Raw genomic sequence first — 17,902 nt, 5'->3', positions numbered from 1 at the left:
TGTGTGTGTGTGTGTACGGTTTAAAAAGGGAAAACCTGCTGACTGAGGAGATGGCGAGGGTGCAAGGGGCCTCAACAAAGGCACAAAACAAAAACTTGAGGTGCAGAATGAGCGAGCGGTGCAGTGGACACGAGAAAGGGTGCAATCCTCCGGAGTGATCTGTGCAGCGTGGAGAATCTGTCCCAGTTTTGCTTTGTGTCCCTCACACTGAGCTCCGTGTTGTATAGCGACACCCACCACCACCACCACCAAGAAAGTAGGTCGAGGATGAAAGGAGAATGTGGGAGGAAGGAAAAGAGACAGAGAGTGACAGAGTAAGGGAGGGAGGCAGACATTGAGTGAGTGATAACGCAAGTAAGTGCAGCTGGAGCAGGAGCGACTCCAGGACTGCCCCTCCCCGTGTCCCTAGATCAGTCTGCCCGCTTCACTCTGCCATCTTTTCATCCCCTTCGGGGAAAAAAATGCTACATTATCCACGCTTCTGTCCACTGCTCTCACATCAATGAAAAGAAGTGATTTGGCATAACATTCAATATAAAAGGAGCAAGTGTTTGATTGTGTCTGTATGCTTTCAATGTGCAGCAGAATATGTCTAGAGTGATTGTTTAGGGTTAAGGCTCGTGTCAAGACAGGAACTGACATCATTAGATAAATGTTTGAAAATTATAATCTAAACAATATTAAAATAATTGAAAAAACATATCTGGTCACAGTGGCATATTACATGGATTGTTGGTGTGAAAAATAAAAAATATTCTGATCAACGAACAGGGAGAACAGAATTTCTAATGATTCAATGAAACTGTTTTTTGTGACTTTAAAAAAAAAACACTGTAATGTCTTGTGGGAATTTAGGCATGAGTCTCATGTTAGAATAAAAATATTTTGCAATTTTTTCTTTTTCAAGGTAAACAAATATCAATGTTTTCCAATGCAAAATTGCTGACAGGCAGCCACAGTACACTGGTTGCTATATTTCAATGCCAATAAAATATTTTTGAAGTATTTAAACTTTCATGATCTTGCAAAGCCTGGGGGACACTAGTGTGTGTGTGTGTTTTTGACATTTAGTCAAAGTATGAAAAAATTAGAAGAGAGAGCAGGGAAGAACCTGCGGCCGCTGCAGGAGCACTCAAGTCTCTGGACATGGCAGTACTAGAGACCATGTGCCTATTATATAGAAATGTTACAGACAGTTTGAGGCCAGAGATATTTTTAAATAAATTAAATACTATTATTGATTCCTCCAGTTTCTCTCACCTCTGCTGCTGTCAGTGGCCAATTCTCATCGTGGCTCACATCAGTTTGATTTCATTTTTTGTAGGATTACACAACAATACATAACTCGTTCCTCCCAAACTTAGTGGAGGGATGGGGTCTGGGAAGACCCTATACAATTGTGGTGCAGATGCGGATAAAGGGGCAGATACAGTAATTTTTTTTTCTTTCTTTATCCATTTAACCACTTCATTTAAAAAAAATGTCTACTATAAGAACTATCATCAGGTGTAGGGTTGTTTGGCCTTGATGGATGTATGTGCTTTGCTTAGTGCCAATCAAGATCGAGATTGATCTTGTCGAATGACATTACAACTTCTGCCATTCGAACTGACTGAGTATTCAGTAGAATCAAAGGTTCCCATGTTGAACCCTTTGCTTAAAGTAAAAACAATGATATAAAGAAAGAAAAACATTAAGCAAATATAAGGTTCATAGTACTGTCAATTGATAGTTTATCTGTTCATGCCTATCTCACACTGAAGCAACAAAATCAGTATTGCCTTACAAAGAAAAACATTAACAGTGTTATCAACAGCAGTGAAAAGCTTGTGTATAATTGAAGAAGTATTGATGGTGTAAAAGGGCACAAGTTGGTAGGTAGACGAATTGCTGAAGGCCATTTGATTGGGACTAGCAAGGCTGCATTCCCAATAATACTCTTATTGGTGATTCAGCCGGGCCACACTCCAACCATGTCAGTCTCAGAGTCTCTGAACTGTTTCTCCTCATAATGCTTGTTCATTTTTAAAGTGGGATCACGGCCTAATTTGCACAGCTATAAATATCATGAGAATGTCAGATATGCTTCGAGCAGCAGAGAAAAAAACGAGAGACTTTGAAAAACAATTAGCAGCAGAAAACCGTGAAAGATTAAAGTCACCATTGGGGCCTCGAGCCGAAAGTTGTCAGGGGCCTGTCAAGTATGTCATGTGGCATGCACGAGGATGCAGGGGCTGAAAAAGGCTCTGTGCTGGTTGTGCTACCACTTCCTGCCTGCACTCCCAGTTAAACTGTGACTCTACATTATCAGTGACTAGAGGTTCTATCTCAGATTTCTAAAAGGAAGCCAAAAAGACTCCTGAAATCTCGACAGCAGTGACTTGGAACGATGGCAACAATGGCCCCTGTATTTTTCTTGTTTCCCGTGGGAATACCTTGCACTCATTAATCAAACAGGCCACGGGCCAGGGACAAAAAACTCCTGTTTGTACCCAACTTGTCCCTCCGTCTTTTCCTCTAATTTGTCTAGACTGTTTCCCCCCTCTGTCACTGTCATTAGGAATGAGGTGGAAACTACATTTAAGTCGGTGCCGCCATTAAACGTTCCAGATCCACTCAACGTATAACACTAACAATGCTAGATAAATAATCCTCTTAAAAAACAACTAAACTGAGGTTTGCTAAAAATGGAGGAGAATAGGAAATAGTGAAACAGGAGGGAAATAATGCATATGAAAGCAGAGGCTAATGACAGACTAAAACTTTGACAGGACGCATTGCACTCTGGTTGGCTTAGTAAAAAGGAGGTTGCTGTGAAGTTATCGTGGGAAATTGTTGAATTTATTTTAGTAAACATTGTGTAACTGTTTTTAGAAAAAAGGTATTTTTCCCCACATTAAAATAGAGAAGAAGAAACAAGAGAAGGGCGTTTAAAACAAGTGCAAGACCATGTCAGGAAAAACATAGTAGGACAGAGAAACACATACAAGATTGATATCATTGTAAATAAATCAAATAATTTGCATATTAAATTAGGGGATCATACAGTACATGCACTTCAGTTTATTTTCAACTCTGCCAGTGTAAGATATAAGATATTATTTGACACCTCAGTCCAGGGGGGATATTTGTTATGAACTAGTTCCCTTACTCAAAACTTGTTGAGACTTGATTCTCATCCTTGTGTAATAAGGATCTCTGGGGGTCTGAGTGTGTTTGTGTAGGAGGAGCATGCATATTCAGGAGAGAAGGCCTCTCATAATCCAGGGGCCTTGCTGTTGTACAAAACTTGCATTGTATGTATAAGCTTCTCACCTCCCGTGCGGCCAAGACCAACCTGCACGGCTGGGTGCAGGCTGCCCTCATTGTTGAGAAGGTGAGGCAGGTGGTGGTAGATATTTGGCACCTGGAGCTGTTTCCTATTTGAGAGCTCCTTCAGTAGTTTCTGTGTCTCATCTGAAAGAGGTCATAGAAACATGAGTTCAGCAGTGATGCTGAGTTTTTAAAGCAGCACGTGTTAACACTAATGTGCACAGGTAGGACAGTGATGCTACGAAATGAATACAATATTTATTATCCACAAAGAGACTCATAGAAGGAAATCCAAGGTCCTATGTGTTCTTTATTCAATAGTTCCCGATTCTTTTCTTTAAAATATCATATCTTTGGGTTTTAGAGTATTTGTTGAGTAAAATAACCTGAATACATCTCATGATAATTCTTTCACACAAAACACTACAGTATATGATGGAAGCAAATTACTGAATCAGCTCTGATGTTAACTCAACAGTGTAAAACCTTAGAGTTCATTAGTCATCAGATGTCATATGTCATTGTACATGTTTGTTACCTGAAAAATTTGTGAGAGCATCTTTGCTGCTGTTAGTCTCTGCGATGGCACGTTTGAACTGCTCAAGAATGTTGTTGAGCTCAGACGAGCGCTGCAGCGTCCTGTGCTCCGCCACACGAAGGCGCTCTTTCAGGGCATGGAACTCCCTCTGATATGCTACCAGCTTCTCTGTAAGAGGAATAAAGTGGGGTGCATTAGCAGGTGAAGATAGTTTACAATATGTAAGAGATGGTCTGTACGACCATTAAACCATGTGAGGAGAAGCAGGAGATTCCGGACCAGGCAGACCAATCACAGCTCAAGGCGTGGATACATGTTTGGAGAGGTACACATCAGGGTACGGCTTAGGGTTCTGCGTTAGCTACTGCAGAGTTACGATACAGAAGAATGGGCTCATAACTTTTTTATTGAGTAAATCTTAATAATCTTGAGTTAATCTTTTGGAGGTCAGTGTTGTAGTAATGTTGACTAAGCAGACATTCACACATGAGAGCGATAAAGACAGTAAAACAGTCCCTCTGATGATTTCTGAACACGTGTACCTCAGTTTGAAATGAAGTAGTCTGGATGTATAGCGCAAGTTAAGACAAGCTGCAAAAGAAAAAAGAGAAAGCTACTTTTTCAAACACACATTTTAAAATCTTGGAACATCCGCAGTGTGACAATAATCAGTCCTTCCACACACGCACACGTCACTTCATAACGTTCCTAAGGCAACAGGTGGAAAATGGCAGCTCTTGTGTGAAGTAAACGCAACATTTTTCAACTTTCTGCGAAGATATATGTGTATTTTGCAACTAAAATTCGTGGATTACGAAATCATGCAAGCCCCACATATTTCACACATTTTGTGCGGAAATACACGATTTATGCGGTGAAAGTGCAGCTTCTTTGAAAAAATGCGGCTCCTGCATAAATGTGCCGACTTATTATTATGCGTTGAATTATGCGACCGCATAATCGCGTTTGTCTGGAGGGACCGAATAATGTCATTGCCAACTGACTTTTTTTTTTACTGGAAACCACTGTTGAGGTTGAGAAGCTCTTCTCAGGAAATGGAAGTTGAGCGGTTGGTGTATGAGTTTGAAAGTAGAGGCTGAGAAAGAGTAGTAGTCTGTTGGAGCTATCAACATCACACCAAGTCAATCTGTTTCTTTATCTCATTTGCTCACTTTTTTACTCTTTCTCTTTGTGTCTGTATTTGCTGTATTTTTTAGTTTATTTCCCCTTCTTTGACTGTTTTTGTGCTTTGTGACAGCTTTTGAAAAGTGCTGTTTGAATCAAGCATATTGACATTACTATTTTAGGAGATGATAGTGAATTAAAGCAAAGAAAATATGAGGCATTGATGAATGTCTTCGGACTTTGTCACATCGTTTGGTCAAAGTGACAACACACCAACGTCAAGCACAACCGTCTACAGACGAATCAATGTCAAGCAAAGGTAGTCAAACCCCATGTGGGTGATGACAACAGGACATACTTGAAATGAGAGAGAGAGAGAGAGAGAGAGAGGTTGTGGGTTTGGCCAGTGTCTGATCTTCTACTTCTGGTAGATTTATTGTGTCCTTACAGAGAGCCCTTAATGATAACAAATCCCAGAGTCCCCTTTATCTTCCCCTGTCTATCACTTCCTCTGACTGAGCTTATTGTCCATCCACTCTGCCTCTGCTCTCCTTTTTCACAAAACCATGTTGTTGTTCATGAATGCTGATCCCTGAGACACACAGACAGATGCTGTCATTTGGTTCAAACCTTGAGAACAGGGCAACTTCAACCAAAGACTTTCATCTTCACAACAGTCACTTTGATTGTTGGGACTCCAGCCCTGTTGAGATGAAACCAAGCCTGTAATCCTACTGTGTAAAAGAAACTAGAGACAGAGAGCACCAGAGAAGAGATACAGGAAGTAGATAAGGTTTCTGGTTAGCTTGGTTTTTAACATGCATAAAAATTAGGTGATGAAACTTGCATGTCACCTTTTCATCCAAGGAAGTGCCACTCCCATGACTTGAGAACTGTGTAAAAGCTTGTGTCTGTTGATCAGTGTTTCCATAAGTCTCTTGGCCTTTCAGGTAAATGTCACTTTACTCACTGTCACTGTTTTTTCATTACTATTCAACACAATATAACCATGACTTCATATAAATGCTCAATCTCCAGACACTGTTCTTTTCGAACAACAGGTTGAATAGTGAACTGACTGCTGGTGTACAAGCCACTCGACTGCATGGTTGCACAAATGCATTAAAACATTAGACCTACCTGACGTCTGGCATAAATCCATTCAATTTCATTATTCTTCTCTGCTCTCGAGAACCATGAGTAATGGGGGAAGGGCTAAGTGGTTATGCTCTTCCCCTTGAAATCCTCTCCTCTCCTTCCATCTGCATCCACTCTCTTTTCTTTAACGCCGTCTTATGCTTCCCTTCATATTTCATATAATTTTTAATATGTTTATTGTCCTATATTTGTATTCTGGCATGTGCTTTTCTCTTCTTGCTCCTGGTTTCCATACGCCCATTGCCTCCCACTCTCCTGTGACATTTTGCCATGATGTGCCATCCTTGATCCCTCATTTCATTTAATTTGATTTATTAATGGAGGTACATGTGAGGAGGGAGGAGTTGAATATATATAGGACATTCAACAAATATCTTCAAGGCCTCACACTCCCTTAAGCTGCTTTCAGACATGCACTGAGATCTGGACATTTTCCGAAAATTGTTTAGAGGAGCTGTTTGTGAGAACGAAAATGTCCAAGCCAGTTGCTTCGGACCTTCTTTTTTTTTTTTCGTGCCAGCCCTAGTAAAATGTCCAGAGAATGCCTGAGTGAACCAATGTGAGAATACAGCCGGAAGATTTCCATAAAATTCACAGCAAGCAAGTGCTGATGAAGTTTGTAACAAGTGGCCGGCATAAAACTTGAATAATACAAACATCTCAGGATGAAAACGTGGTGTGATATATGTAAAAAAGACGATTACAAAATTGAAAAGACAACAAGATTCAAGAGCTTTTGGTAATGAGAACTAACAGGGGTGTTGATGTGCTGTATAAACACTTTCCTCAAATATGTCATGTCCTGCCTCCTGCCTATTCTTCACATCTTCTCGCCCAACTGTTCAAGAAATGTTTCTGATGTGGTATCAGCACAGTTCTGGGTAAGTGTGCGTGAGAAAAATGTATGTGACATGTACTTTGATTTTTTAGTTTGGTGCATGTCCCATCCATTAACATTGAGCAGGCAGCCATAGCTGGCAACCAAAACACTTTGGCTCACTTTTGACGCGCAGTTATGTTGCCCATCTTTATTTACAGTCTATGTATTTGTTCTGTCATTGTGCGTATTTACTTTGACCTCAGTCGTATCACGTACATATCTGAACCTGGAGCTGACAGAAACCTGGCTTGGACATGTACTTCTCGAAAACTCTCACTCAGTTTAAAAGAGAACAAGGATAATATTAGTGCTGAGAAATACTGAAGGTAATGAAACCTTGAATTCAACATTGTTGAGATTCTTATCAGTCTATCCATCCGCTCATCAAAAGCCCTCACTGTGATCTTGTCCTTGATCTCACTCTAGTTTGCTGATCCAGGCTGCTGACTGTGGCTTCATGAGTGCTGATGAGGGGCTTGTGTAATTTATGTTCGCATGAGTGAGAAAACAGAACAACATAATAGGAAGATGTGCTTTTTACCAGTACATGTAAATCTCCCATTCCCTGGTCAACATTATTTAAAAACATCCAGTTTCAATCAAGCTGTGGAAGCAGATCAATCTGGTTAGAAGGTCTTGTACCTTGATTATAAAACACAGCAGGTAGCAGAGGTACCATTTGTCCATCCAGTGTTACAAAGACAGAAAACTCTAAAGAAAGATGATCCAATAGAGGAAATTGTGGTTGATGTGGCTGTCTCAGTCTCACAGCTTTCACAGAAACCATTTCCTACTGAAGAACCAGCCCCCTTGAGAATGCTCTGGCTCTGATTATGATGAACTAATCTGAGCTCAACTATCCTGGAGGCAGTTTTTGTCTGTTTGGATGGAGCTGGGGTAACGGTTTCCACTCTATTCAAAGCAATGTTAGCCAGCTGCTGGTGTTTACTTCCTAATTACAGTACACACTTATCAGTCCTGTCATGTAACTCTGCATGGAAACAAGTAAACATTTTTCTCAAAAATACAGATATTTTCCTTTAAATTACAATTCTGCTCGTCGGGGTACAAAGCTTGACATGAACTGAATAAAAGTCAAAGTAGAATGAAGATTTTCAGAATTGCTATGACGTGTGTCATGTGACAGTCCAACCACATTTGCAACATCTACAGGAAGGTTTACCAGGAAACTTGGTGGAAGGATGTGGTATGGGTTGGATCAAGTATTTTTTTACTTTCTTAAACATTGCAAGGACATATGTTTAGGGCACTGCTATTTATAAGTGTGTGAATGTTTTACATTATGCTGTTAACAAAGGGAACCTTAACAAATAATATACATCATCATTGGGCCTCTTCTAATGAACAGATTTCACTCTCCAGACATAGAAAGAAGATGCACATGCATGCAAAACATGTCCATATTATATATTATGCATGTATGAAGCCCTCAAGCAATGCACCTGCTACATTAATGGTTGCACACTGCAGCTGCTGTATGCAACACAAAGCATTTAACAAGGCTGTTATCTCTTAAGTAGGACAGATGGAGCAACACGTGAACTTGACATTAATAGGACAAAACCCAGGAACGGATATAGCACGTTGGTGTTTTGTTGGTGAAGGCGGGGGATTCAAAAGTTCACATAGGACATTAGGTCCATCAGTCACATTAAAATGAAACACTGCAGAAGTCACCAAGGTCACAGTAATATGGAGAACAACATTGTGCTGTTACACTCTGGATAGAAAGATCAATCACGTTAACAAAAGTTAACATTTCTGGTTCAACAGTAGGTATAAATCATTCAACACTTTTAAACACAAAAGAAAGCAGAACACATTAATAATACTGAATGCATACACACACTGAGTAGTAGCATTGATTTTTGATGGTATTTTCCAGAAAGAGCAGAGCAAATCGATCCAAAAGTTGGCTAGTGATACTACTCCCTCAACGGTTTTCTGTAGTTTGCAGAAAGAGAAAATGTGCACCTTTATCCTGTTCTGTCCTTTTTTCTGCCCTGTCTTTGCAACACACCACAGCTCTTTCACTCCACCTTTGTAATAGTTGCAGGTTTATAAAGAAAAGCTGTATCAAAAACATCTAGACTCATATTTGACCCCTTGGCAGCTTTCAAACCCTGATTCTTAATTTTGCTTCATCACTAAGGATGCATTGTTTTACTTTGGCTGTTAAGTCGTGAAAAGCTCTTGCAGCCTGCTGTTACTCTCTGTGGCAGAGCCTGACAGCAATCAGCTGAAGGCCTGGCCCCACTCTGCTCACTTCCACACCTCTGCCTTCACTTGGCTCCTGAAAGGCTTTGATCAGCCAGAACTATCACTCTTTCTTTTGGAAACTCCACTTTGAAGAATGACACCAATCAATGTTTGAGATATCCAATGGGGTCCAAAGCTCTGGGCACATCCATAGCTGCTAGTTATTAAGACACAGATTGGTCCAAACCTATGTGGTTGGGCCACAAGTGAATAGACAGGAGCTCGGCAGGACGGATTCTCACTTGATATCCAGCTGCCCCATAAGGTTACTTGGCACTAATTTCAGTGTTTTATTAAATAATCAATCTGCCTGAAAACTAAATTCTAAAGCCCACATATCTACATGGCCCAAAAGCTTCACATGATGAAAACGTCATCTCCCCATATCATCAAGGGTCTATGTTGACTGCACCAGAATTCACAAATTCCGGGCCCTGAATTTGTAAACTCTCGCAGTGCTTACAAGTATACATATCCACTTTCGCAGAGACAAACTAATGGGCACAGAGAGGTCCCAGTATATTCAGGGAGAGTATGCCACAAATTAATCAACGGGGAACAATTAGAGCCAAACAATCACCATGTCTCCTCCCTTACACTGAGGAGGAATTGTGAGCTCTCTGTGAATTATGTCCAGAAGCAATGAGGCAACATATGACTGAATAGATGACTGAAAGGATGGATGAATAAATGAATGAATGAATGGTGTCATGGGATTAAGGAAGGAAACAACGATGATTGTTAACTCACTAACAGATGAGGACGCCTCTTCCTGTTTCGACATAGCAAGGGCTGTCTGGGATGGTGTGTGTGTGTGTGTGTGTGTGTGTGTGTGTGTGTGTGTGTGTGTGTGTGTGTGTGTGTGTGTGTGTGTGTGTGCGTGTGTGCGTGTGTGCGTGTGTGTGCGCGCACCAGAGAATTTATCCCCCTGTCTCCTTGCCTTGTCAGCACTCTCGTCCTTTCTCTCATCTCATACAGTCTACCTCAGGCTCTTCTCCTCCTCGGTCCGTCAGATTTGGCCTTTCTACTCACTTCTTCCTTCCAAACCACTTAGGATTTGTCTGGCAGACTGCCCTACCTCGCAGTACACACAAACTAAATGCATGTACTCACACCCACACACAACAAGCAGACACCACAAATGAGATAACATAATGTCCAAGCTATATTCTCTCACATTCTTACCAATAAAGCGTACATCTGGCCTACCAGCATCTATCTGCCTGCTTATTTATCCACTTCACTGAAATCACTTTTGCTATTTTTGGTCCTTTGTGTTTGGAATGATGTCATCATGGAAGAAAACCACAGCCTTAAACACAACGGAAGGGAGACGCATTGGGTTCAAGGAAGGCAAGGAGGAAGCCACAGTTGCAAAAGGGAAGAGTGGGGTTTTTTGTGCTCTCTAACTGTTAACCCTCTTCTACAAAGACTGCTCAAGGTCTGGTACAAATCCAGAGCTTAATCTCAAACAGCTTCCTTGTATTTCAACAGCCAAAGAACTGTCTCTCTGCCACAAATACTGGTTTGACTCTGGCACCAATGCTTCGCTGGTAAAGAAGAAAGAACCACTTAGGTTGGGTGCTGGGGACTGGATTAAGCATTACCAAAACATTGTGACTACCATTTAAAAAAACAGAGCTTGCGCTAAAGAAGATTTAATCATTTTAAGTATCAATGCCAAAGCGAAGCAACAACAGCCTGCGGAGGTGACAAACTTTGCAAAGCCAGCAGCAACACTTTACAAAGATACTGTTACCCACGGTTGATGTTGTGATTGAAGTCAGCACTGGTTTTGCTGAGAACTCAGAGACCTATAGAGTGATCTTTACAGTGACTTAATGGCGTGGCTCTGTGGTGATCTTTTTTCTTAAATTTTTGCATCCATCAGACTATGTCTGATAAATGCTTTGTGCAAGTGGCTTGTGTTGTTGTGATTTGTTCTCAAGTCTCTCTTGTGAATATTGATCACAGAGAGATTTCCTGAACTAACTAAATATGCCTGAGGAGGAAAGACAACAGCCTTAAACATGAATAATACCTTTTGAAAGAAACTTGCAGTGGCATAAAGTGGTGACACTGATGTACTTGATTTTCATCACATAGGGTTCACAAACAATGGAGTTAATGCATGTTTGCTGTGCAACCAGTGCTCTTTCTCATCAGGACAGTGATCTTGGGAACAGTGTAATCTTAATCAATGTGTTTGTCCTGTTGTGATGAAAAGTGATACTGAAACAATACCCTCTGTTAACCAACTAATCAGTTCCTATTGTCTACCACATGCACATTGTCTTTCCACTTACTCTGAAATCATTAATATCATAAATACAAAGACTTCATCAAGAGGCAAGGCTCTGTTAAGGCTAAGTGTATCGATAACATTTTACAAAAATATTGCTACATCAATGTTTTGTCCCATTCCAAGCTAAAGCCCCAGCGTTATTATTGATATTGAGTTAGTTAACATTGTTGGGGTCTACTTGAGTCACAACGAGGGAGATACCAGAGAGCAGCCTCATGCTGGGGGATAGGGCAGACTCTGACAGAGAAGTACACACTCTGAAGAGTCATTCAACATGGAGTGTTTAGACAGCTGACTGGCAAAGCTCTTATTCACAGCAGTCAAGTGACTGGAGACAAGACAGACTGTCAGAAGCAATGAGATGAAAAAGCATAAAAATAACTTTGCCCAGGATTACCACTCTACCCCATGAAAACATAAAGGCAATGGTGTCTGAACAGAGTCGTGATGCTCAAAGGGATACTTCACTCAAAAGCGAGTTCTCGCTGATGTCGTCACGTGCCCCTTGGGTGAGAACATAAAGGCGAGAGCCTGTGTGGTGTGTGCGCAGCTACGGGCTGAGGACATTTAGGCTACAAACATGGTGTAAATGACTTCGTTTTGAGTCAAATTTAAATGTCAGGGTTTACGGACACTTGGATGACACCACAGGAGCAGTATGGAGGCTAAAATCACAGAGGTTTTTTCTACTGTTTTACTTCAATTGTATTGGATTTGGGTGCAACGCTGTTTACCCCTGGAACTCCAAAAGTGTTTTGTGGACTCAAACACTTCACCCACCCCTCCATCGGCATAGTGATGAGTAGATAATGAGTGAATTTTAATTTGTGCGCAAACTCTCCTTTTAATGCAAATCCGTTTCCCTTGTACAACTACTCAAACTGAAATATAATCTTTTTAATTCTTTCCCAGGATGACTCAATGCTGGAGGCCTAGTAAAAACCAAACACCCACACTAGGCAGCATCAAGAGGAGAAGCCATTTACAACTGCAGTGAGAAACTTTAGAGGATGTAAAAGAGCCTCATATGTTAAAAAGAAGAAGAAGAAGAAGAAGAGTGCATTAAAACATCTCAAGTTAAGAAAAGAAACAACACAAGCCAGAGGCATGGAGCCAGAGAGCTGGTGCAGTACATGAGCAAGTACATGAATAAAACGTGTAATGTTGTTGATGCAGGTAAAGCCCCACAGATGAAGGCAATACACCGATTACAGTCTATATACACTGAGAATAATGCATGACAGTACATGATGAGGATTTAACTTATACTGTAATAAATATTCAGCTGCAGGCAACTTGAAGAAAGATTATTTGAAAGCATGTGCAAGAAAAATGAGTGGGCGCAGAACAGGTTTTAGTTTAGTATTAACTCTTTTGTTTGTCCCCTTACCCCAGCAAGGATAAGAAATGAAAAAAACTGACAAATATCTGAGTCACATAAATTAATGCAGCATAGAGTTTGTGGCACAAATCAATACTCGCCCCCAGAAAATAAACATTTGTCACTTTCTGTGAACTGATCCAACCTTCCATTGAACAAATCGGCTTTCAGTTTTCAAAAATATGTTGCCCAATGTAGTGCAGCTCAATAAAAAAAATAAGGTAAATATACAAATGATAAACAGATAAAAAAAGAGTATTTGAAATACAAGGGCAACATTATACAGCAATGCAGTAAATAAAAAACACATTAAGAAGCAAAATGACCATTATTTCAATACAAAATCCATGCAGCAAAGAAACTTGCTGCATAACAGTAACTACAAGGGCACTCGGAGAGCGCATACCTCCGCCAAGGCTAATGCCATATCTCGCAATGTTAAAGAGAGTTTTAAACAATCCTTTGTCCACCCGCTTCATTAAATCTGCTCCAAAAGTGGCTCATACTGCATATCTTCTACCAAGTTTCAAGAAAACTGTTTCAGTAGTTTTGTGTAATCCTGCTAACAGACAAACAGTAATGTGAACATAACCCTCTTGGGGCTAATCAAGAGCAAATACACAAAACATTGCAACACCCACACAACACAAAATAAATATGTGTGTGGTAAACACGAGAAATAGACACTTGTCAATTTTGCTCAAAATGTCTGGTTTTGGGAGATATTTGGGTACTATTGTTAGCCATTTGACTCACAAGGAACCTCTGTTGTAGTGAAGGACTCTTTGTCTTTCTATTGTATTTGCATCATCTCTTCATTCCGTGCATGTGTGCTCATACTGGAAAACTTGGCATGCAACCAAAGGAAGTCAGATTCCTCCCTTGCTTGTGTTTAGGGTATATGTTTTGAGTTTCTTCATGTTGCATTACGTTTGCTTGGCTCTTCCTGTCACTGAACAGGCCAGCACGTTTGCTTTCAAATAGCCACCTTGGTGATACCTTAAAGGCCTTTTTTAGACATTTAGCCTTTCATAGATTTCAACATATCAAAGCAGGAACAGCAACAGTGTCAATAATACGAACAATGATTGCTGAATTCAATTTTTGTCATTGTTTCAGGGTCCTGGTTTTGCACATGACCTCTTACTATGACACAAGGAGGCCATTTTTAATCTTGATAGCATCACCTGTGGTTTTACTGTTTTGACAAGTCAAAATGTGTACTGCAAATATGGCATGTAGATTATCCTTCAATATTCAAGTCGAAAAGGAGACAATGTCTTTGAATTTTGATATACTGTCAAATGAAAACTCTCTCACATAAGTGTGATTCCCTGTTTCCCATTTCAGTGCTTCAAAAGTTGTACATTTGAACATATACTAATCGACTGTAAAGACAACTGTGAAGTGCAAATAATTGTTTCCAACTTATAGAAAACTGCTAGCTCATAAAATGCTGTGGAGATCCCTTTTCTGACTACAGATGTACCGGACTGTATCAACAGGTGCACAGTCAAAGCTGTGGGCATTTTCTCTTGACCTTTGCTTATCACACTGTGGACCCACCTATGTTTGCTTCTTGCTCTAGTGGTGGCACTCACTGGACTCCTTTCAGAGGAACATACTTCACTAGATGATAAACTCCAAAATAAATCACGATACGAAAAAGCCGGGCTTGGAATTTGTCGAAAAGCTGCTATTATTTACACTTCGCTGATAAGAAATCACCAAGGCCCATTATAACCCCCTCCACCACACAGAATGAGTTAAGCATGGCATGTTAGCACTCGGGCCACTGATACAATGGAAACACTCTGAGCCTGAGGCCAGATGTTTGACAGGACATGTAAAAAATATGGGTTATGCCCTCGTGAAATAATTTAATATTTTAATATATTACATGATATATTATATTACAAGTGGGTAAACGGCATTACATGGTGTTGTAATTGTTATTATAAGTCTCGTAAACTGTGCTTTAAACTGACAGGGACAAACCACATTGTCCGTAACCGATTGAAGTTAATGAGGTGAGATGAGGACTGACTATAGATCCGCTGTCATATTGCGTTGATTCTATATAACTGTATTTATATTTTAAATATTTGGGCCAAGTTATTTTAGCTGTAATGTCTCATATTATAACTGTATTTTATTGGCATTTTAACGTTGCAAAGTCTGTATGTTTTTTTTTACTTTACTTTGTTTATTCATTTAATTGGGGCAGGACTAATTCTTCAGATGAACCTATCCAGTTTTACAAGGCAACCTGAAATAAAATAAAATAACTTATCTTATGTAATCACAAATGTATAGTGTTATTTATTAATGTGCATTGTACATAAAGTAACTGTAGCCACGATCAAAATGGTTTACACTTCAACCTAATAAAGGATTATTTTATCTCTACATTTTTATACTCTAGATTTCTCTTATTGTTCTAATCCAGATGTTTAAGTATCTCATACTAAGGTGCATTATAAATACATGTTGGTATGTTGGTTTTCTTTGTTGAATTGTTTTTCTCCTCGGTTTCTGTCTCTGTACTTGAACTCAATGATTTCTCAATGAGCAGAAATAAAGCTTGTAAATAAAGGTGAGAGAGGCCAAATATCACAGCATGTAATTCTTTGCAACACTATCATGTTATTTTGTGAGGGACGAAACATTGTCCAGAGGCTCGATCAACACAACCGGTGATCGGTGAATAACAGGCAACACCTGCTGTCCTGCGACAAGCGGCTGATGTTGACCCCACGTCAAGCTTCATGTCCCCCGCTGCCAACCAGTCCTTCATCCCCACATCTGTGTGTGCGTGTGTCCCTCCACGTACCTTTGCCATTCTGCCACGCTGTGTACCAGGACAGACTGAGGAAAGACGTGAAGAAAATAATCGCAGTGGCCACAGTTCCATTTCTGAGCCTCATCTCATTTCAGCGATGCCTCTCCTCGGCTGAGTGTCGGGGACCCCCGGAGCTGCCTTTGCCTGCCTCCCTCCCTCCCTCCCTCCAACCTCTCACCGCCCTGAGGATGTTGACTCGGCCGTGGACTCAGACATATGAGGGCGTCAAATGGTTTTTGAAATAAATAATAATTTTTAAAAAAAGTTGAGCTCCAGGCAAGCAGGAGTGTGAGCACAGGGGGAGAGAAGAGGAGAGGAGCTGCTCGGCTGTACCCCTGGGTGTCGGTGCGTCTGCTCCGGTCGTTGTTCGGAGGGCAGTAGCGGGCTCCTCCCGTGCCCCGTCCTCCAGCGATCAGTCACGAGTCAACCGCTTTCCGTGACAACTCGGCTCGCATGGTGGTTTGAGGCCGAACAAGCTAGCTGCCCACGTAACCCATCGTGGAGGGGGAGGTGGGGGGTTCCGTCTCACAGTCAGTTGTTAGCTACAAGTTCCGCGGAGGAAGCATATCGAGTGTGTGGCGGCTGATGCTCTGGGATAGGCTGCTCCGGCTCTGACGGCGTCCCGCGGGCTACGCCTCAAAGCACGCTGACTCTGCTTCGACTGGCAACAGATGGATAACAAATAGATAAAAAGCGGCGTGTCGCTACCCAGGTCAACCTCGTGTTAATCTCTCCCGCGTACACTCGCTAACTTCCACCGGCCGTGGCTAGTGGCTCGACCCGGAGACTGACTGCGACACAGCCCGTGAGAGCTAGTTAGCTGCGGAGCTAGCGTGAAGCCGAGAAGCAGGGGTCCCGTCCGTCAACCTGCCTGTTACCAAAACAAAAGCAGCCGGGGGAGGAAGCGGGGAGAGTCGCCGCGGGTCCCCCGAAGGATGGTTCTACGTTTCTTGTCAACACGCGTCCCAACACGAGATAGTACCAAGAAACTGCGTTAAAACGTCCACATTAGGGTTTTTAACTAAATTACCTGAAGATCAGTTTTCACCCTCCAGTAGCTGTGAGCAGGGTTTCCGGTTAGAACTTTCAAAATAAAGCCGTTAAAGTCTGGGTTAGCTGCACAGAACCAGGCCCCAAAAAACTGCAACTAGGTTTACATCATTTAAATCGTGTCTTTATCTGTCAGACATTTACACCAGTGAGGTACACTATTAGCTGGACTTTCCAAAAGGATATAGAGTGCAAGATTTAAAAAAAAACAATGTATGGATCATCCATCCTCTAAATCTAACATCTGGATTTAAACTGTTTATATTTGCACATATCGCTAGTGTCAAATATATATATACATATATTGGAGCAATTTGTTGCAAAGTTGTGTTTAAAGAGGAGATAAGAGGAGATAAGAGAAGCTTTATTGGTCCCACAAATAGGATTATAAACTTTTACTGCAGCCGATAGTGCAAATGATGTAGAGGAGACGAAATGAGTATGAAATACTATAAATGGTGAAATGATAGGATAAAACTACAAATACATATTATATGAAAATGATCATAGTATACACCTTTCACTACAGACCGAAGACATCTGTAGAGAAGCGTACTGAGTTGTACAGAATGATTGCACGAGGACGTATACTGTGTTTGTGTATTATGCATGAGGAGCTACTGAAATGTATATATTGCTTTTACTACCAGTACATAGGCAGGTGTGGTTTACAATATTAATTAGTTTAAAATGGTATGTGTTCACCATGAGAGGTATACATATGGGATAATTATAAAAATAAATTGGTCAATGTTTAATTAAATTGATTGTATTATTCCCTCATTTTATCTGATCATATAAATGAGACAGATACTGAAAAAACCAGTTCGGTTGAAACTTGCCTAATTCTTTTGCTCTGCTCTGGAGCTGCAGCCACTCCTCATTCAACAAGTTGAAAGTACGTCATCTAGTGGCCTTACCTTCAGCTGCATTCACCTAGATGTTATCTGTATGCACCATCACAGGAAACCATGCATCCAACTACTCCATTAGAATAATTAGAAGAACCTTCTTTCCCCAGGAAACATCTT

At 40.9% G+C, this 17,902-nt stretch overlaps 1 protein-coding gene across 1 annotated transcript in view; it reads right to left on the bottom strand.

Annotated features, from left to right (window-relative positions):
- Positions 1-16,837, bottom strand: part of mgat4a (alpha-1,3-mannosyl-glycoprotein 4-beta-N-acetylglucosaminyltransferase A) — a 28,057-nt gene extending 11,220 nt beyond the window's left edge. The window contains exons 1-3 of the mRNA XM_020100693.2: positions 15,813-16,837; positions 3,851-4,018; positions 3,316-3,456 (exon numbers count right to left, since the gene is read on the bottom strand). Of these exons, the coding sequence (XP_019956252.1) occupies positions 3,316-3,456; positions 3,851-4,018; positions 15,813-15,906 (403 nt within the window). The 5' untranslated portion in view covers positions 15,907-16,837. The remainder of the gene's footprint in view (positions 1-3,315; positions 3,457-3,850; positions 4,019-15,812) is intronic.
- Between the last annotated feature and the right edge of the window lie 1,065 nt (positions 16,838-17,902).

This window comes from Paralichthys olivaceus, chromosome 10 (genome assembly GCF_024713975.1).
Source record: "Paralichthys olivaceus isolate ysfri-2021 chromosome 10, ASM2471397v2, whole genome shotgun sequence".
In the NCBI taxonomy this organism is placed as follows: Eukaryota; Metazoa; Chordata; class Actinopteri; order Pleuronectiformes; family Paralichthyidae; genus Paralichthys; species Paralichthys olivaceus.
Note: the sequence above shows the minus strand (reverse complement) of the source record. Positions and strands in the feature narration are given on the sequence as shown.